Source organism: Nuphar pumila, chromosome 4 (assembly GCF_984573655.1).
Source record: "Nuphar pumila chromosome 4, dmNupPumi1.hap1.1, whole genome shotgun sequence".
Lineage (NCBI taxonomy): Eukaryota > Viridiplantae > Streptophyta > Magnoliopsida > Nymphaeales > Nymphaeaceae > Nuphar > Nuphar pumila.
This window is the reverse complement of record NC_143252.1, coordinates 23,789,283-23,804,143: the sequence shown is the minus strand read 5'-3', so window position 1 is coordinate 23,804,143 and position 14,861 is coordinate 23,789,283. Positions and strand designations below refer to the sequence as shown.

The 14,861-nt window shown below is 35.9% G+C and overlaps 1 protein-coding gene and 1 pseudogene across 1 annotated transcript in view; one reads left to right on the top strand and one right to left on the bottom strand.

Moving 5' to 3' along the window:
* The window catches only part of LOC149839658 (protein RETARDED ROOT GROWTH, mitochondrial-like), a 53,971-nt gene that overhangs the window by 12,981 nt on the left and 26,129 nt on the right, over positions 1–14,861 (top strand). Inside the window, exons 3-5 of the mRNA XM_090002720.1 lie at positions 10,494–10,644; positions 11,710–11,858; positions 11,962–12,113. Of these exons, the coding sequence (XP_089858846.1) occupies positions 10,494–10,644; positions 11,710–11,858; positions 11,962–12,113 (452 nt within the window). The remainder of the gene's footprint in view (positions 1–10,493; positions 10,645–11,709; positions 11,859–11,961; positions 12,114–14,861) is intronic.
* On the bottom strand, positions 5,738–7,778 carry LOC149839659 (uncharacterized; annotated as a pseudogene).

Sequence of the window (14,861 nt, the reverse complement as noted above, 5' to 3'; positions counted from 1 at the left end):
TTTTTGGGAAATTTAAAGCTACTCCATTTCCTCAAAGAAGTTACTTCACCACTCGGCCTTTTGAACTTGTTCATTCCGATGTGTGGGGACCTTCCCCTATTTTGTCTAAAGGAGGATTTTCGTACTATGTGGTCTTTATTGATGACTTCACTCGATTTACATGGATTTACTTCCTAAGTCGCAAATCCGAAGTTTTCTTCTTCTTTAAAGAATTCCATGCGATGGTTAAAAATCAATTTTTGGGAAATCTATCTATTCTTAGGTCCGATTCGGGAGGCGAATATATGTCGAATGATTTTCAAAGCTATTTAAAAGACAATGGAATTTGTCATCAACGTTCTTGTCCCAACACTCCGCAACAAAATGGTCTTGCGGAAAGAAAGCATAGACACATAATAGAAACTACAAGAACGTTATTAATTTCAAAAAATATTCCAAAGTCCTTTTGGGCCGAAGCGGTTCTAACATCAACATACCTTATCAATAGAACCCCTTCATCTTCTTTGAAAAATCTTTCTCCATTTGAAAAACTTTACAAGATGTCTCCCAATTATAAAAGACTAAGAATTTTTGGATGTAAATGCTTTGTTCTAACTCATAAAAATGATAAACTTTCTCCTAGGGCTATTGAATGTATTTTCTTAGGATATGGCGAAAAACAAAAAGGTTATCGATGTTTTGACATACTAAAAAACAAACTTTATATCTTAAAAGATGTCACATTCCTAAAAGAAGAAAATGGTTTTTCGCACCAACCAAATAAAAATATTGATTATTCCTTTTTATTTGACTTGTTGCCTCAAGAAAACATCATAGATGATCATATTGATCCTAGTGAACCTCTTATTGAAGATCATTTTGAACATCCAAATGATGATCAAAATTTAGAAGAAAATGTTTCAAGACAAATACAAGTCTACTCTAAAAGGAATGAAAGAAATCCTCCTTGTGCCCTTGAAAAATTCTCTCAAAGTGAGTCGATCGAAGAAACCTCTCAAAGAAGATCAAATCGTATTTCCAAAATACCAAATAGATTTGTTTCTTATGATTCTTTTTCTCCAAACTTTCGAGCATGTCTACTTGCTCTTCACTTCTTTCATGAACCATCTCATTACAATGATGCTAAACAATATGTTCATTGGAACGAAGCTATGGAACTAGAACTTAATGCTCTTAAAAAGGCGCAAACTTGGGAAATCATTGATCCTCCCAATGGCAAGAAACCCATTGGATGTAGATGGGTTTTTAAAGTAAAAATTAAGAGTGATGTGATGGTTCATTAGAAAAATATAAGGCTAGGTTAGTAGCCAAAGGATATGCCCAAGAGTATGGGGTAGATTATGATGAAACTTTTGCCCCAGTTGCTGGAATGACTAGTGTTCGAGCTCTTATTGCTATAGCCTCTGTTAAAAAATGGTCAATCTTTCAACTTGATGTCAAAAATGCCTTTTTGAATGGAAATTCAAATGAAAAAGTTTATATGGAACCTCCAGGTATGAATTTAAATGGAAAATTTTTGAAATTAAAAAAGGCCTTATATGGACTTAAGCAAGCTCCTAAAGCTTGGTATGACAGGTTTAGTAATGTATTAATCAATTTAGGATTTTCTTCTTGCTATATTGACACTGCTCTTTTTGTTAAGAAGACAGGTGACTTCATTGTTATGCTTCTGCTATATGTTGATGATATGATCATCACTGGGAATGACAAAAAGGGGGTAAATGATGTAAAGTCTATGTTAAAAGAAACTTTTGATATGTCTGATCTTGGATACTTGAAATATTTTTTAGGAATTGAAGTGGCTTATTCCGGGCGAGGATACATCCTATCTCAAATGAAATTAGCTGCAGAAATTTGTACCAAATCAGGAATATCTGATGAAAAGAAAGTTGAGACTCCTGAAGTTATCAATGCAAAACTGAGACTTGAAGATGGTGTTCTTCTTGAGGATCCAACCCCCTTCCGTCAATTAATTGGATCCCTCACCTATCTATCCATCACACGTCCAGATATAGCTCATGCGGTTCATGCAGCAAGCCAGTTTCAGCATGCACCTACTTCGGTTCATATGGCAGCCGTAATGAGAATTGTGCGATACATCAAAAATACCATCTCCAAGGGACTCTTCTTATCCTCTTCCTTATCTCTTGAATTAACTACTTTTACTGATGCTGACTGGGGAGGAAATCCCAATGATCGTATCTCAATTACTGGTCTTTGCATTTTTTTAGGTGAATCCCTCATCTCGTGGAGATGTAAGAAGCAACAAAATGTCTCTCTATCATCCACTGAAGCTGAATATCGGGCTATGACAATGACAACAATGGAAATCGTGTGGCTCAGAGGACTCCTTGGGGACATGGGTGTCCTCATCTCCTCACCCACCAAGCTCTGCTGGGATAACAAAAGTGCGATCTACATTGCAAGCAATCATACGTTTCACGAACGGACCAAGCATATCGAGATGGATTGCCACTACGTTCGAGATGAATTCCTCAGAGGAACTATCACATTACCATACGTCACTTCAGAATATCAACTAGCTGACTTCTTCACCAAAGCGCTCCCAACTCCACGATTTATGTTTCTTCTTGGCAAACTTTCGGTCTTCTCCCCGTAAAGTTTGAGGGGGCGTGTTAAATTATGTATATATATATACATATACTTATATATATACATACGTATATATATAAGTATATATATACATATATGTATATATATATATACAATTTTTTCTTTTTCTTTCCTCAAAATACCCGATAGGGGTATTTTGGTAAAACCACATGTAATCTTTTTTCTTTTTATATATTTTCTTTTCTTCCTTTTTCTTTTTTCTTTTTTCCTTTTTATTTTCAGCTTTTTTAAGACCACAAGGGCCCCACACATGTAGTCGTTGGGGCCCCAACGGTCAGATTTATGACCGTTGGGGCTCCCAACGACTACATGGGAGCTCCTTGTGGTCCCCTTCTTATGACTCCCTCCTCTATAAATAGAGGAGGTTTTTCCTCTTCTAAGGTATGGGGTTTTCACCCTTCTCTTTCTTTCTTCAATAATATTCAACTTATGACTTTAAGTCATTTTCTACTTTTGTGAGTTTTGTGTGTACACCTTTAGTGTTTGTGTTCTTGGCTCTTGTGGTCACTCTTAAAGAGTGCTTTTGCTCTATTGGTGCTTCCGCCTCTTTTCATTACATAAATTTGGGTGCTTTCCCCCTTGTAATATTATCTTTTGAGTTAGGATTTCTCCCACTTAATGAAATACATTTTTTTCTTCATTGTGCATACCCTTTTTTGGGTATTTTGTATGAACCCTAGTGGTTCTTGTGATTGAGCATTATTTGTGAACCTTTATGGTTCTTGTGAGAGACATTTTTGTGAGTATTTTGAGAGTTTTTGTTTGTGGACTTCATCTTCTTACAAGACTAATTAGGTATTGCAGAAATTTAAATTCTATCCTATTCTATATGCAACTAAGATGCAGAAAAATAAGTTACCCTATATGCTACGCTAAAATAAAAACTGATTTATGCATTCAACGAACTGAAATAAATCTAAACTAAATGTAAAGCAAATAAAGAAATGGGGGAGAAGAAGCGTACCTCGCAGCCACTTCCGACGAAGGGGTTGAGGAGAGAAGTGGTCGTTCCCTGAAGTCACACGCTAGCTCTGATGAACGGGAAAGGATGCCGGCGATAGACGAGAAAGGAGTAAAGATGAAATAAAGAACGGAGAAGAAAAGAAACGGGAGAGAAACCAGCAGTGGAGAGAGAGGAGAGGGAAAGAGAAGAGAGAGGGGCTGACATTTTTCCCAAGGGAAGACGCCCCCCTCTCTTTGTTTAGTACTATTTATAAAACAAAATTAGGTTAAACAAATTAGTTTCTAAACACTCTACCTAATTTTATAAGATTCCTAAAACCACTTTTTCTAGAAATTATTTTCAAAAGAAGACTATTAAAAGAAATCAAATTCCCAAAACACTCAGGTGAGATTAATTGGTGCGATTTTTCTCTTTTTCAGGAATTGAGTAATGCCCTGGAAAAAGTTGATAACCACAAGTGTTTAGTCTATTTTCGCTATTAATCATGCACATAAACATATATATAATATGCATAAAATTATGCATGATCAAGTTCCCCCCATGCTTATTGTTTGCTAGTCCTCGAGTAAACTGACCCTTTAACAAAAACAAAATGAAACATGCAAAACAACCTAACTCACTTTCGTAAGAATCACGGTTGTATTTAGCGTATGCAACAAGCTTTTTAAATCCTGGGTTACCCCAGTGGACGAGTAAGGTTTCGTGAGGGTTTGCAATGATACTTCCCACAAACATCTCTGTCATGTAAACATCAGAATTCAAATTCAAAGAGCATTAGGCAGTTAAGAAATCTGTTTTACAAAAATTTTATGCCATTACATTTTCAGAACATATTTAGAGTTTTCACATGCCACTATAGAAGAAAAACCTTTTCCTTTACTTTTCTAAAAATTGCAATTGTCTATGCTTTATTATGAAAAAATCACGTACACTCACGCCATTGCTTATTTATCCTCACTTATATGTTTTCTGCACAGTTTTTAATGATTCTTTCTAAGCAATAAATTTTCATTATTCTTTTCCTTTCTTTTTTTTTCTCAGTTGAGAACTATATCAATTTTCTAGTTTTCGTGACCCGTGTAACGAGCTTTGGGTCAGTAACTCCCAGGCCAGACGACCTTAGGGCACCAGATACAGAGTATCCCTCCGACTTAATTGCTCGAGTCATTAGACCTTCTATTTTTATAGTTCTACGTATAACTTTCTTCTTGTCATGTGTCATGTCAACATCTCTTAGGCTCTCTATAAAGTCCATATAGCAGGCTTTTGAGCCGGTGGCTCTCAAACGAGATGACTTTAGGGCACCAGGTGTTAAACACCCCCCAGGCTCTACTTGCTCGAACCAAATAGGCCATAAATATTGACTTAGACAAAGAAGTAATTTCCTTCGTTGTCTCTTTTGACATGAGAATCAAACACTTCAACTTGTATTTGAGCCCCGCTACTAGGGAACAACGAAGACATCAAACGACTAAACGTATGCTCATTTTTTTTAAGCTCTTATTCTTGATATTTTTCATTTGCTTAGTTTTTTAAATATAAAGCTGTGCATATTCATATTCGTGATTCAAAATAAACTCTCATATTCATCTACCGTCCTTTCTTTGAAATCCGCATAAATGACCACGCTTTCTAGATTAGTGTCAGAATTTTTTTTGTAGGGCTTAAAAAATCTCTAAAATGTTGGATCATGTAACACATTCATATAAGCTCAACTTATTTCTTGAAAGCCTAATTTTTATGAGTTTTTATCAGAGTAATTACATGGATAGAAAAAAATTGGGTGCAAACTATACCATCCTCCATTCTTGAATGACACTGTCCTCAGTGACACTCTCTCGTGCTTATATGCAACTAAATGAATGCACACTACGAACAAGACATACAAGAGACGGGATAGGTATCACCTGATGTGTGTTGTGGAACCTCAGATGTTGCTTCATACTATACTTGCTCCTGGAGAGGCTCCAACATGGCTTATTACCTGCAACTTATAAACCCTACAAAGAAATGAGATGTATACATGACCTATCATTCGTGCACAAAAACCAAAAAGAAAGAATTATGCACAAAATTACGAAAAAACTCTGAAAAGCTAAACTAGATGCTAATCGTACACAATATACACTGCGCGCTTCCTTACACATCAATGAGGTCAATGACTTCGATATCCCGATTTGTAGCGACATCAAAAAAGCAGGGCTTCAGTCTTTGCCCATTGACCTTGAAATTTCCACCCGTTCTTGGGTCCAAAATATTAACTGCACCATGTAGAAATACTTCCTGGACTATGAACGGGTGATCCCATCTCGACTTCAGCTTCCCTTGAAACAATTGGAGTCGCAAATTAAAGAGCTAAACTTTCTGACCAGGCTCAAGCTGCTTTCTCAAAATATGCTTATCATGAAAATTCTTCGTTCGAGCTTTGTAAATTTTGACACTCTCATAAGCATCATTTCGCAACTCCTCGAGCTCACTCAATTGAAGCTTCCGCTTTGTGCTAGCTTGAGCCAAGTCAAAATTGAATTTCTTTATCGCCCAATAGGCCCTGTGTTCCAATTCAATAGGGAGATGACATGGTTTCTCGAATACCAACCGGTAAGGAGACATGCCAATTAGAGTCTTGAAAGCAGTCTTGTACACCCACAATACATCATTCAAGCACTGAGACCAATCCTTTCGGTCTGTTTTGACTGTCTTTTCAAGAATTCGTTTGATCTCCCTATTTGAGTCCTCGACCTGACCACTAGTCTGCGGATGGTATGGTGTAAAAATTCAATGATGTATCGAATACTTCCTAAATAAGCAACATATACATTCTTGACATGTTTGCCTCTATCACTAGTAATGGCTCTCGGAACGCTGAACCTGCTAAAGATATTGTGTTTAATGAACTTAAGCACCTCTTTATGGTCATTGGTTCGGGTGACTACGACCTTAATCCACTTGGTCACATAATCTACCGTCACCAGAATATAAACATTTTCAAACGAAGGCGGGAAGAGACCCATAAAATCGATGCTCCAAACATCAAAGATATCAACGACAAGAATAGGGAGCAGGGGCATATCATATTGCGCTTAGAAATATTCCCAGTTTGCTGACAACACAAGCATCTCTTGCAGAACTCGTGTGAATCTCTATGTAGTGTCGACTACAAAAACCCAGATTGGAGGACCTTCACGGTGGTCTTCCGATTGGAAAAGTGGCCTCTACAAATCAAGGAATGACAAAAAAGCCAGGATGGACTCGAACTCCTTCTCGGGAATGTACCTTCTAATCATCTGATCCGGACATAGCTTGAATAACTCTGGATCCTCCCAGAAGTAATATTTCACGTGCCCTACAAATCGATCTTTCTCATTTTTGTTTCAAAATGCGCAAGGAACCTTCCAATCACTAAATAATTAATGTTGTTTGTGAACCATGGTGGACGCTTAACATGCAGAAGCTGCTCATCTGGAAATGAATCATTAATCTGTCTCTAATCAGTGGATGACTCCACTGTCAGTCTGGATAGATGATCTGCTACAAGGTTCTCACATCCGCTCTTGTCTCAAATCTCGATATCAAATTCTTATAGCAGAAGGATCCAATGGATGATATGTGATTTTGTATCCTTTTTACTCATCAAATACCATAGGGTGGCATGATCTGAGTAAACAACGACCTTGGAGCCCAATAAATATGAACGGAATTTTTCTAATGCAAAAACTATAGCTAGCAATTCCTTCTCATTAGCAGTGTAGTTCATCTGAGCTTTCGAGAGGGTTCTGCTAGCGTAATAAATAATATATGACTTCTGTTCAATCTTTTGGCCAAGAATGGCTCCAACCGCGTAATCAGACGCGTTGCACATGATTTCAAAGGGTAGTGACCAATCGGGAAATCACAGAATAGGGGCGGTGGTCAGGGCCTCCTTCAGAGAGAAAAATGCTTTCAGAAAGGCATCATCAAAATGAAATGACTGATCATTGGAAAGCAGGTTACAGAGCGGTCTTGAAATTTTGCTGAAATCCTTGATGAATAGCCTATAGAAACGTGCATGCCCTAAAAATGAACGCACTTGCCGCACAGAGGTCGGTAGAGAGAGTTTCACTATTGACTCCACTTTGGCTTTATCGACTTTGATCCCTTTCTCAGAGATAATATATCTCAAAACAATCCCCTGTTGAACCATGAAATGACTCTTCTCCCAGCTAAGTATAAGATTTGTCTCCATACACCGCTTAAGCACTCTCGCTAACTTCTAGAGACAATCATCAAATGAAGAACCATACAACGAAAAATTGTCCATGAAAATCTCAAGGATGTCATCCACCATGTAGGAGAAAATAGCCATCATGCACCTTTGAAATGTTGTCGGGGCATTACAAAGCCCGAACAACATTCTTCTGAATATGAAGGTGTCATAAGGACAGGTGAATGTAGTTTTCTTCTGGTCTTCAGGGTGAATGACCACTTGATTATATCCTAAATATCCATCCAAGAAACAAAAATAGTGTTGGCTTGCGAGTCGCTCTAATATTTGGTTAATGAACGACAGTGGGAAATGATCTTTCTGCGTTGCGTTGTTCAGTTTTTGATAGTCGATGCAAACTCGTCAGCCTGTGGTAGTCCTCGCGGGGACGCTCTTTCCTTTATCATTGATGGTGACGGTGAGCTCAGATTTCTTGGGGACAACCTGGGTTGGGCTCACCCATTGTCTGTCAGAGATGGAATAGATGCTTGACTACCTCTTTTTTCACCACCTCCTTCATGTAGGGATTCAATCTCTTTTGCATTTCTCTAGAGGGTTTAGCGCCCTCTTTCATGATGATCCGATGCATGCAAAATGAGGGGTCTATTCCCTTGAGATCCGCCACAGATCAACCGATCGCCTTTTTATGCTCATGCAAAGCATGGAGAAGCTAGCACTCTTGAGTGCTCGTCAGGTCCGTTGAAATGATAACTGGTAGAGTCTGGTCCTTTCCTAAGAAAGTGTATTTGAGCAAAGCAGGCAGAGGCTTTAGCTCAAGTTCAGGCGATTTTCTTTGCCAAATCTGGGAGGGGCTCAAAGTGCCTCAAACCAAAACTATCTCCCTTGAGTGATTCATCATCCTTCTTCTGAGGTGAATCACTCAACGTCCATTCCGGCTTTGCTTCTACTAGGTCCTGAACTAAGTCAACCTGGAAGGAAGCATCCTCGCCTGCAGGGCCCATCGCTGCATTGAAAATATTCAACCATATCTTTCTATTACCAAATGATACATCTATCGCTCCTGTGCGACAGTTAATGCACTCATTGGCAGTAGCTAAGAAAGGTCGACCTAAGATGATGGGCGTCTTCCTAACCTCATCAACTCCTTCCATATCCAAAATTATGAAGTCTACGACAACACTCACTGCAAAAATAGTTTTTGCTAGTATGTGTTGGATTTCCTCACCATGTTCTTTGATGGACAGCTAGTGAATTTCACTAAATTTCGTTAAGTAGCTAGCTTTTGTACTTCCACAGCCAAATAGTTGAACAAATATTTCTTGCTCTATTCAGAGTTGCTAGTTTGGTGTTACAGTATGAATGTTTATTATATTATGGAGACATCAAATTATTTTATGGATAACAATATTGTGATTCTTCATTTGAATATTCTTTGACATGCTGGGATTTCACCTGCATGATGGGTAATATAACTTGATTGTTCTCCAGAAACATTCATGATAAGCTATTGATGTTTTTTCATTATATTTTGTCTACCAAACCTGAAAATTGTTGCACTTGCAATTCCTTTTTATTTAATTATTTTTTTCCATTTGCCATTGCTTTCTTCTCAGTGGAAAAGGAAAAGGAAAAAGAAAAAGAATCATCTCAATTTGATATGTCCCATTGAAAATTGGTAGAAAAAATTTCACACGTGGTTTCGTACATGTGACTACCTCTGCCACTCTTTATTATACTCTTTTTCTTTTTATGATATGATCTAGCTCGGGGCTAAATATGCCTCTTTTTCTTTTCAGAAAAAAGTAAAGGTACCAATTCAATGAATGACTAGATATCACAAAATTATGAGTATGCCTCCTTGTATTTATAATTAGAAGGTTGTGCCAGACATTTCAAGTGCATCTCAGTCTGGTGGCTTATCTTTCCAAGAAATATTCTCATTCTTGATGTGACTCAAGAGTAGGATAAGGTCTATAAACTGATTTTGGAAGTTATATGTTCCAATTTTTTTTTATAATTCCTACTTTCTACTTCTACCTTCAAGAGAAATGTTAAGGCGAGTACACATTTTTTAGTACAAGGAAATGGCACAAGAGCATGGGATACACCACTCGGGTTATTTCTCACGAAGAATAGTATGTAAGCGGACGTGACATGAGAGTACATTGGAGTATCCCTGTGACATAGTTGACAATTTGAATGAACAACCTAACCTTTTTGCAGTAGAACAATCTTATCCTTTCAGGAAAGAACATGTCTTTTGAGACAATTTTAACTCTCACGAACAAGAAATTTCCTGGAGAATTTTGAAAGGCAAAAGACAATTTTATCCTTTCATTTAACTATAAGATGCCATAGAGATAAGAATAACATTATCATCTTTAGGAACAGTGCTAGGAATTATAATAGATCCACCATTTAGGGACATAGCAATGGACTTCCTCATCTCCTTGCCCTGTGGCACCTTTAAAAAGTTCTCTTCATATGTATCATGCACATCTTGTTGATCCATGAGACTGAATTTTTTGGCATTATCATGATATTCTGTGGGTACACTATGCACAACCCTTTTGATCCTGAAATTTTTGGAAATCATGATATTCTTGATTTCTTTTCTGTTCTTGCCATGTAAACCATAAACAATTCTAAATATGGTAGTGGTTAATAGGCCTGATGATAGATTCTAATTTTCAGGGGTTGGATAATAGTAATCATTATAGCTACATGGTAGTTTTTCAATATGGTTCAGTTGTCTTATTCAATGTTGCTGACCATGAAGTTGAGGGATTTCTTGAAATTGTAAAGAATCACGCTTCAGGCTTGCTCACGGAAATGAGGAAGGATGGTATGTATTTAACTCTAGCAATTTAAATATTTTCCCTGTCAAGAACTCTAATTTTCAGGAATTTTAATTTTTTATACTAATCTCTATCAAAATATTTAATTTAAAATGAGGCACTCTCTGCTTTTACCTTGTTGATTGATTTGACAATATTTATAAATGTGGCTTTAGAAGTTTAGGAAGGAAAAATTCATTCTTTGCCTCTGAAGAAGTGTGAGGCATTTTTCCAGTCAAAGTCACCATCCCTTGCTTTGATATTTTTTTCAACAACCCCTTACTAATGCTACTGATTTCCTTCTTAACATTTACTTTTAATCAATCTCTCTCTCTCTCTCTCTCTCTCTCTCGCGCGCGCGCGCTCTCTCTCGCATGCACTTGCAATGGGTCAGCATCTTGAACCATTTTGATGGAAAGGGAAAATAATAAAGAAAAATATTGTTGATGGGAAACCCGGGTTTATGGTTTTGATTTAAAAGGAGAAAAAGAATAAAAGGGTAGATGCTATGTTTGCTGTGGTTGGGTGTGGATGATGTTGGTTGCCATAAGTCTCCCTATATCTTAACTCTTTTCTCTCCTGGTACCCTCCAACATAGCATCTGCACCTTTTCTCACTGATTTACGAGATGCATTTAAGGAAAAGAGGGTAAAGTTGGTAAAAGATATATCTATCAAGGTGGAACATGAAATTTTGATGAAAGTGCACTTCTGACGCCTCCTTGAAGAGGGCAATGTAATTTTATATTTGTAAAAGATTGTTGTCAAAGTAATTGTAGGATCAAAGATTTTTCTGAAAAGAACTTACACCCTGTTCTTTTAGATTGTTTATTTCTGATTTTTCTATGAAAAATGGAACTTTTCTTGGAGAAGAAAACAGTAATTCATGAGGCTTGAACCATGGCCTTTTCCTGAAAAAAAATAGGACATGGTTTTTATTTTGTTCTCTTTTTCATTTGCTCCATCTTTTAGTAGAGGGAACATCCTTTTCTGCAACTGTGGCAATTGAAGGTTTATCTACTGTGTGATTTTTGTTATGGAGGTAAATTTATGTCTTTTTCTTTGAACTGACAGATTATGCTGTAGTTGAGAAGCCTACATTGGAGACATGGATGCAAGATGGTCTAGACTACATAGTTCTGAAAAATGTAAACATTGATGGAATACGTACTATTGGAAGTGTGCTTGGTCAAAGTGTCGCTCTTGATTACTACGTCCGGCAGGTAATATCTTTCTCATTTTTTTTTCTTTTTAATCTTGTCTTTTATAATATCAGGAAGCACACTGTTTATTCTATAAAATTCTGATCAACATTTTTCCCTACAGGTTGATGGTATGGTTGCAGAGTTCACAGACATAAACCGTGAGATGGAAAAAAGTGGTACATTTACAATGGAGAGAAAGAAACTATTTCAGCTTGTAGGAAAGGCGAACTCTAATCTGGCTGACGTGATCCTTAAGGTCAAGCTTTTGGAAAGGTAACATTTGTTCTTTGTGTATCAACTTACCTAATTTCTCTCTCTCTCTCTATATATATATATATATATATATGTTTGTGTGTGTGTGTGTGTGTGTGTGGTGTATATATTTTATATGGGAAAATATTTGGTACTAATCAAGGTAAAAAATATTGATCTGGAAATCATAGGTACAAGCTATATCCGACTCAATTTGACTATATAAATGTGTGCATCATGATTGGTTACTAAACATCTGATCTTGGGTCGTGTTTTTCTGATGTAAGAACATGATTATCTGAGTCCCAAAGTGTTTTCTGCATTGTATACCGTTATATTTTGAAGCCCTTGAAAAGTCACAATGTCGATTTAAAACCTTTTCCTACTAAACAAACCATGTAGATCATATTTGTAGGTCCAATCTTCAAAAAGATTGAAAAAATATGAAAAAATGTGATTTATAGGCAATAGTTTTGTACCTTCGTTAGTACTAAATAAATAAATAATATATATGCTTATTGTGTGTGTGCATATAAAACACAACACATATTTGTAGATGATTTTATCTACTATTCCTGCATTTTCGATTTCAAATCAACTTCAAGCTTAGTTGCTTTGTTGGTGACATGCAGCTGCCTATTGTGTCACTAGCTCCTTCTATTGTTAAGTTGAGAGAGAGATTTTACCAGTTGGAGGGAAGATGCTTGTGACTCTTTAAAGACTATATCTACATCTTGAGGTGTTAGATGAGGGATTATGGCAAAATACAAAAGAAGATTACATTTATTCCTCACTATACTACACTCAAATCACGCAGAATCCTAAATCTACCCATCACTCTCTCAACCAATGTTGTGAAAAGCGTTGAGGCATAGCGAGGAGCTCCACCAAAATCTGAGGCGTAAAGCGTAAGCCTCAATTTTTTTTTTAAATTTTAAAAAACTATAAAAAATATCTAAAATTACAAATAAATAAAAAATGCTTTATTGGTGAAGCAACAACCAATAAGAAATAAAAAATCTCAAATAAATATTAAAAAAAATATAAGATTAACATGTAAAAGTAACATTAATGCAAGAACTTGATCTACGTAAGTATCTAAGAAATAAAATATTAGCATTCATTCAATAAAAAATTAACATTAACAACGAAATGCATATTAGCATTAACAACATCATATCATAATTAGAAAATGCATGTTAGCATTAATAACCAAATGTTAATATATTTATCCAAAACTCTTCAAAATGAGTGTTAACATTCACAATTGCAAATGAAATATCTAAAAAACATATAAATGGCCATAGCCCTATGATATGAATTAGGGCTTAGGCTCTTCTTGTGTCTCATCATCATCAATATCTAAGTCTTCAATGTTATCATCTGAGGAATCCATATAAATAGGTTCTTCTTCATCTTCATTCTTTGATTTTTCATTATCTGCACTTTCTTCCTCCACATCTCCGGTCACTTCTTTTGCTTTTCTTTTTCCTTCAATAAAAAATCATGTATTAAATACTTATTTTATGTAATTAAAAATATATATTTATATTCATAGCAAGGTAAAAGGAATATAGCTTTACCTCGATCTCTTGAAGAGTTGTCTTGCCTAGAACCACTTTGTGAATCATGAGGTGAAGTGACTTTTTCAATAGGCACATGCTCAATGGCATTTATGTCGAAGTTTGGATCCAACCATGAATCCTTCAACCAATTGGGATCAATAGGCAACACTGGATCTTCCTTCTCCACAATTCACTCATCGTCTAAGTCTATATGATCTAAACATATAGGGTCTTTGGTAGTCCTCCTCATATTTCTCTCTCTTAATTTCATATTGTACATTACAAAAACCAATGCATTCATCTTCTCTTGTTCAAGTCTATTCCTCCGTTTTGAATGCACCTATAATTATAAATCATTGGTAATCAATTATAAGATAATTACAATTATAAAAATATATTTCAAAAATAAAATATAAAGTCACAAACCAATGAGAAAGTACTTCAATTCCTCTCACAACCCGATGCACTGCACACCAAACTTAAAATTCGAATTGCAAAATTTATCAATTCAGGATTTTCTTGTCCAAATGAACTCCACCAATCAGCTGCATTCAAATAAAACAATAAAGAATTGATAAAAACATTAAGAATGTTACAATTAACAAAAACATAAAGAAAATATTAACAAAAACATAAAGAAAATATTAAGAATCTCACAGCTTATGAAGTTGCAAGTCCCATCGTCTATCAATGATATTCCAAATAGGTTTATATTTTTTTTCAACCTTGTCAAGGTTTAAAGCAATTTTCTCCTTTGCTCTATCTATTGCCTTGTACAAAAATCTCATAGCAGACTCATCTGTATCCACTAATCGCAATACTTTTACGAGAGGCAGTGTAACTTTAATTACATATGATATGGCTGCCTAAAACTTATGATCATTAAGAACAATATAAGAAATGTTCTTAGCATCATATTTCTTATAGTAATTAGATGATCTAAATTTGAAGACAAGAACATCGACTTCAACTCTTTCTTATAACATCTAATACTATGAAGCGTGAGATATGTTGTGGTAAAACGAGTGACGGCTGGACGTAGAAGTTCTTTCTTTCTTTGTAAACTTTTTCATCAAATTTAATACCCATGTATGACTATAGATATATCTTGTAATTTTTTTTGCATTTTTCATTGTATCTTTAAAAATTGATATCTTTCCAATATCTTCTAACATCAGATCCAAGCAATACGCCACATATGGTG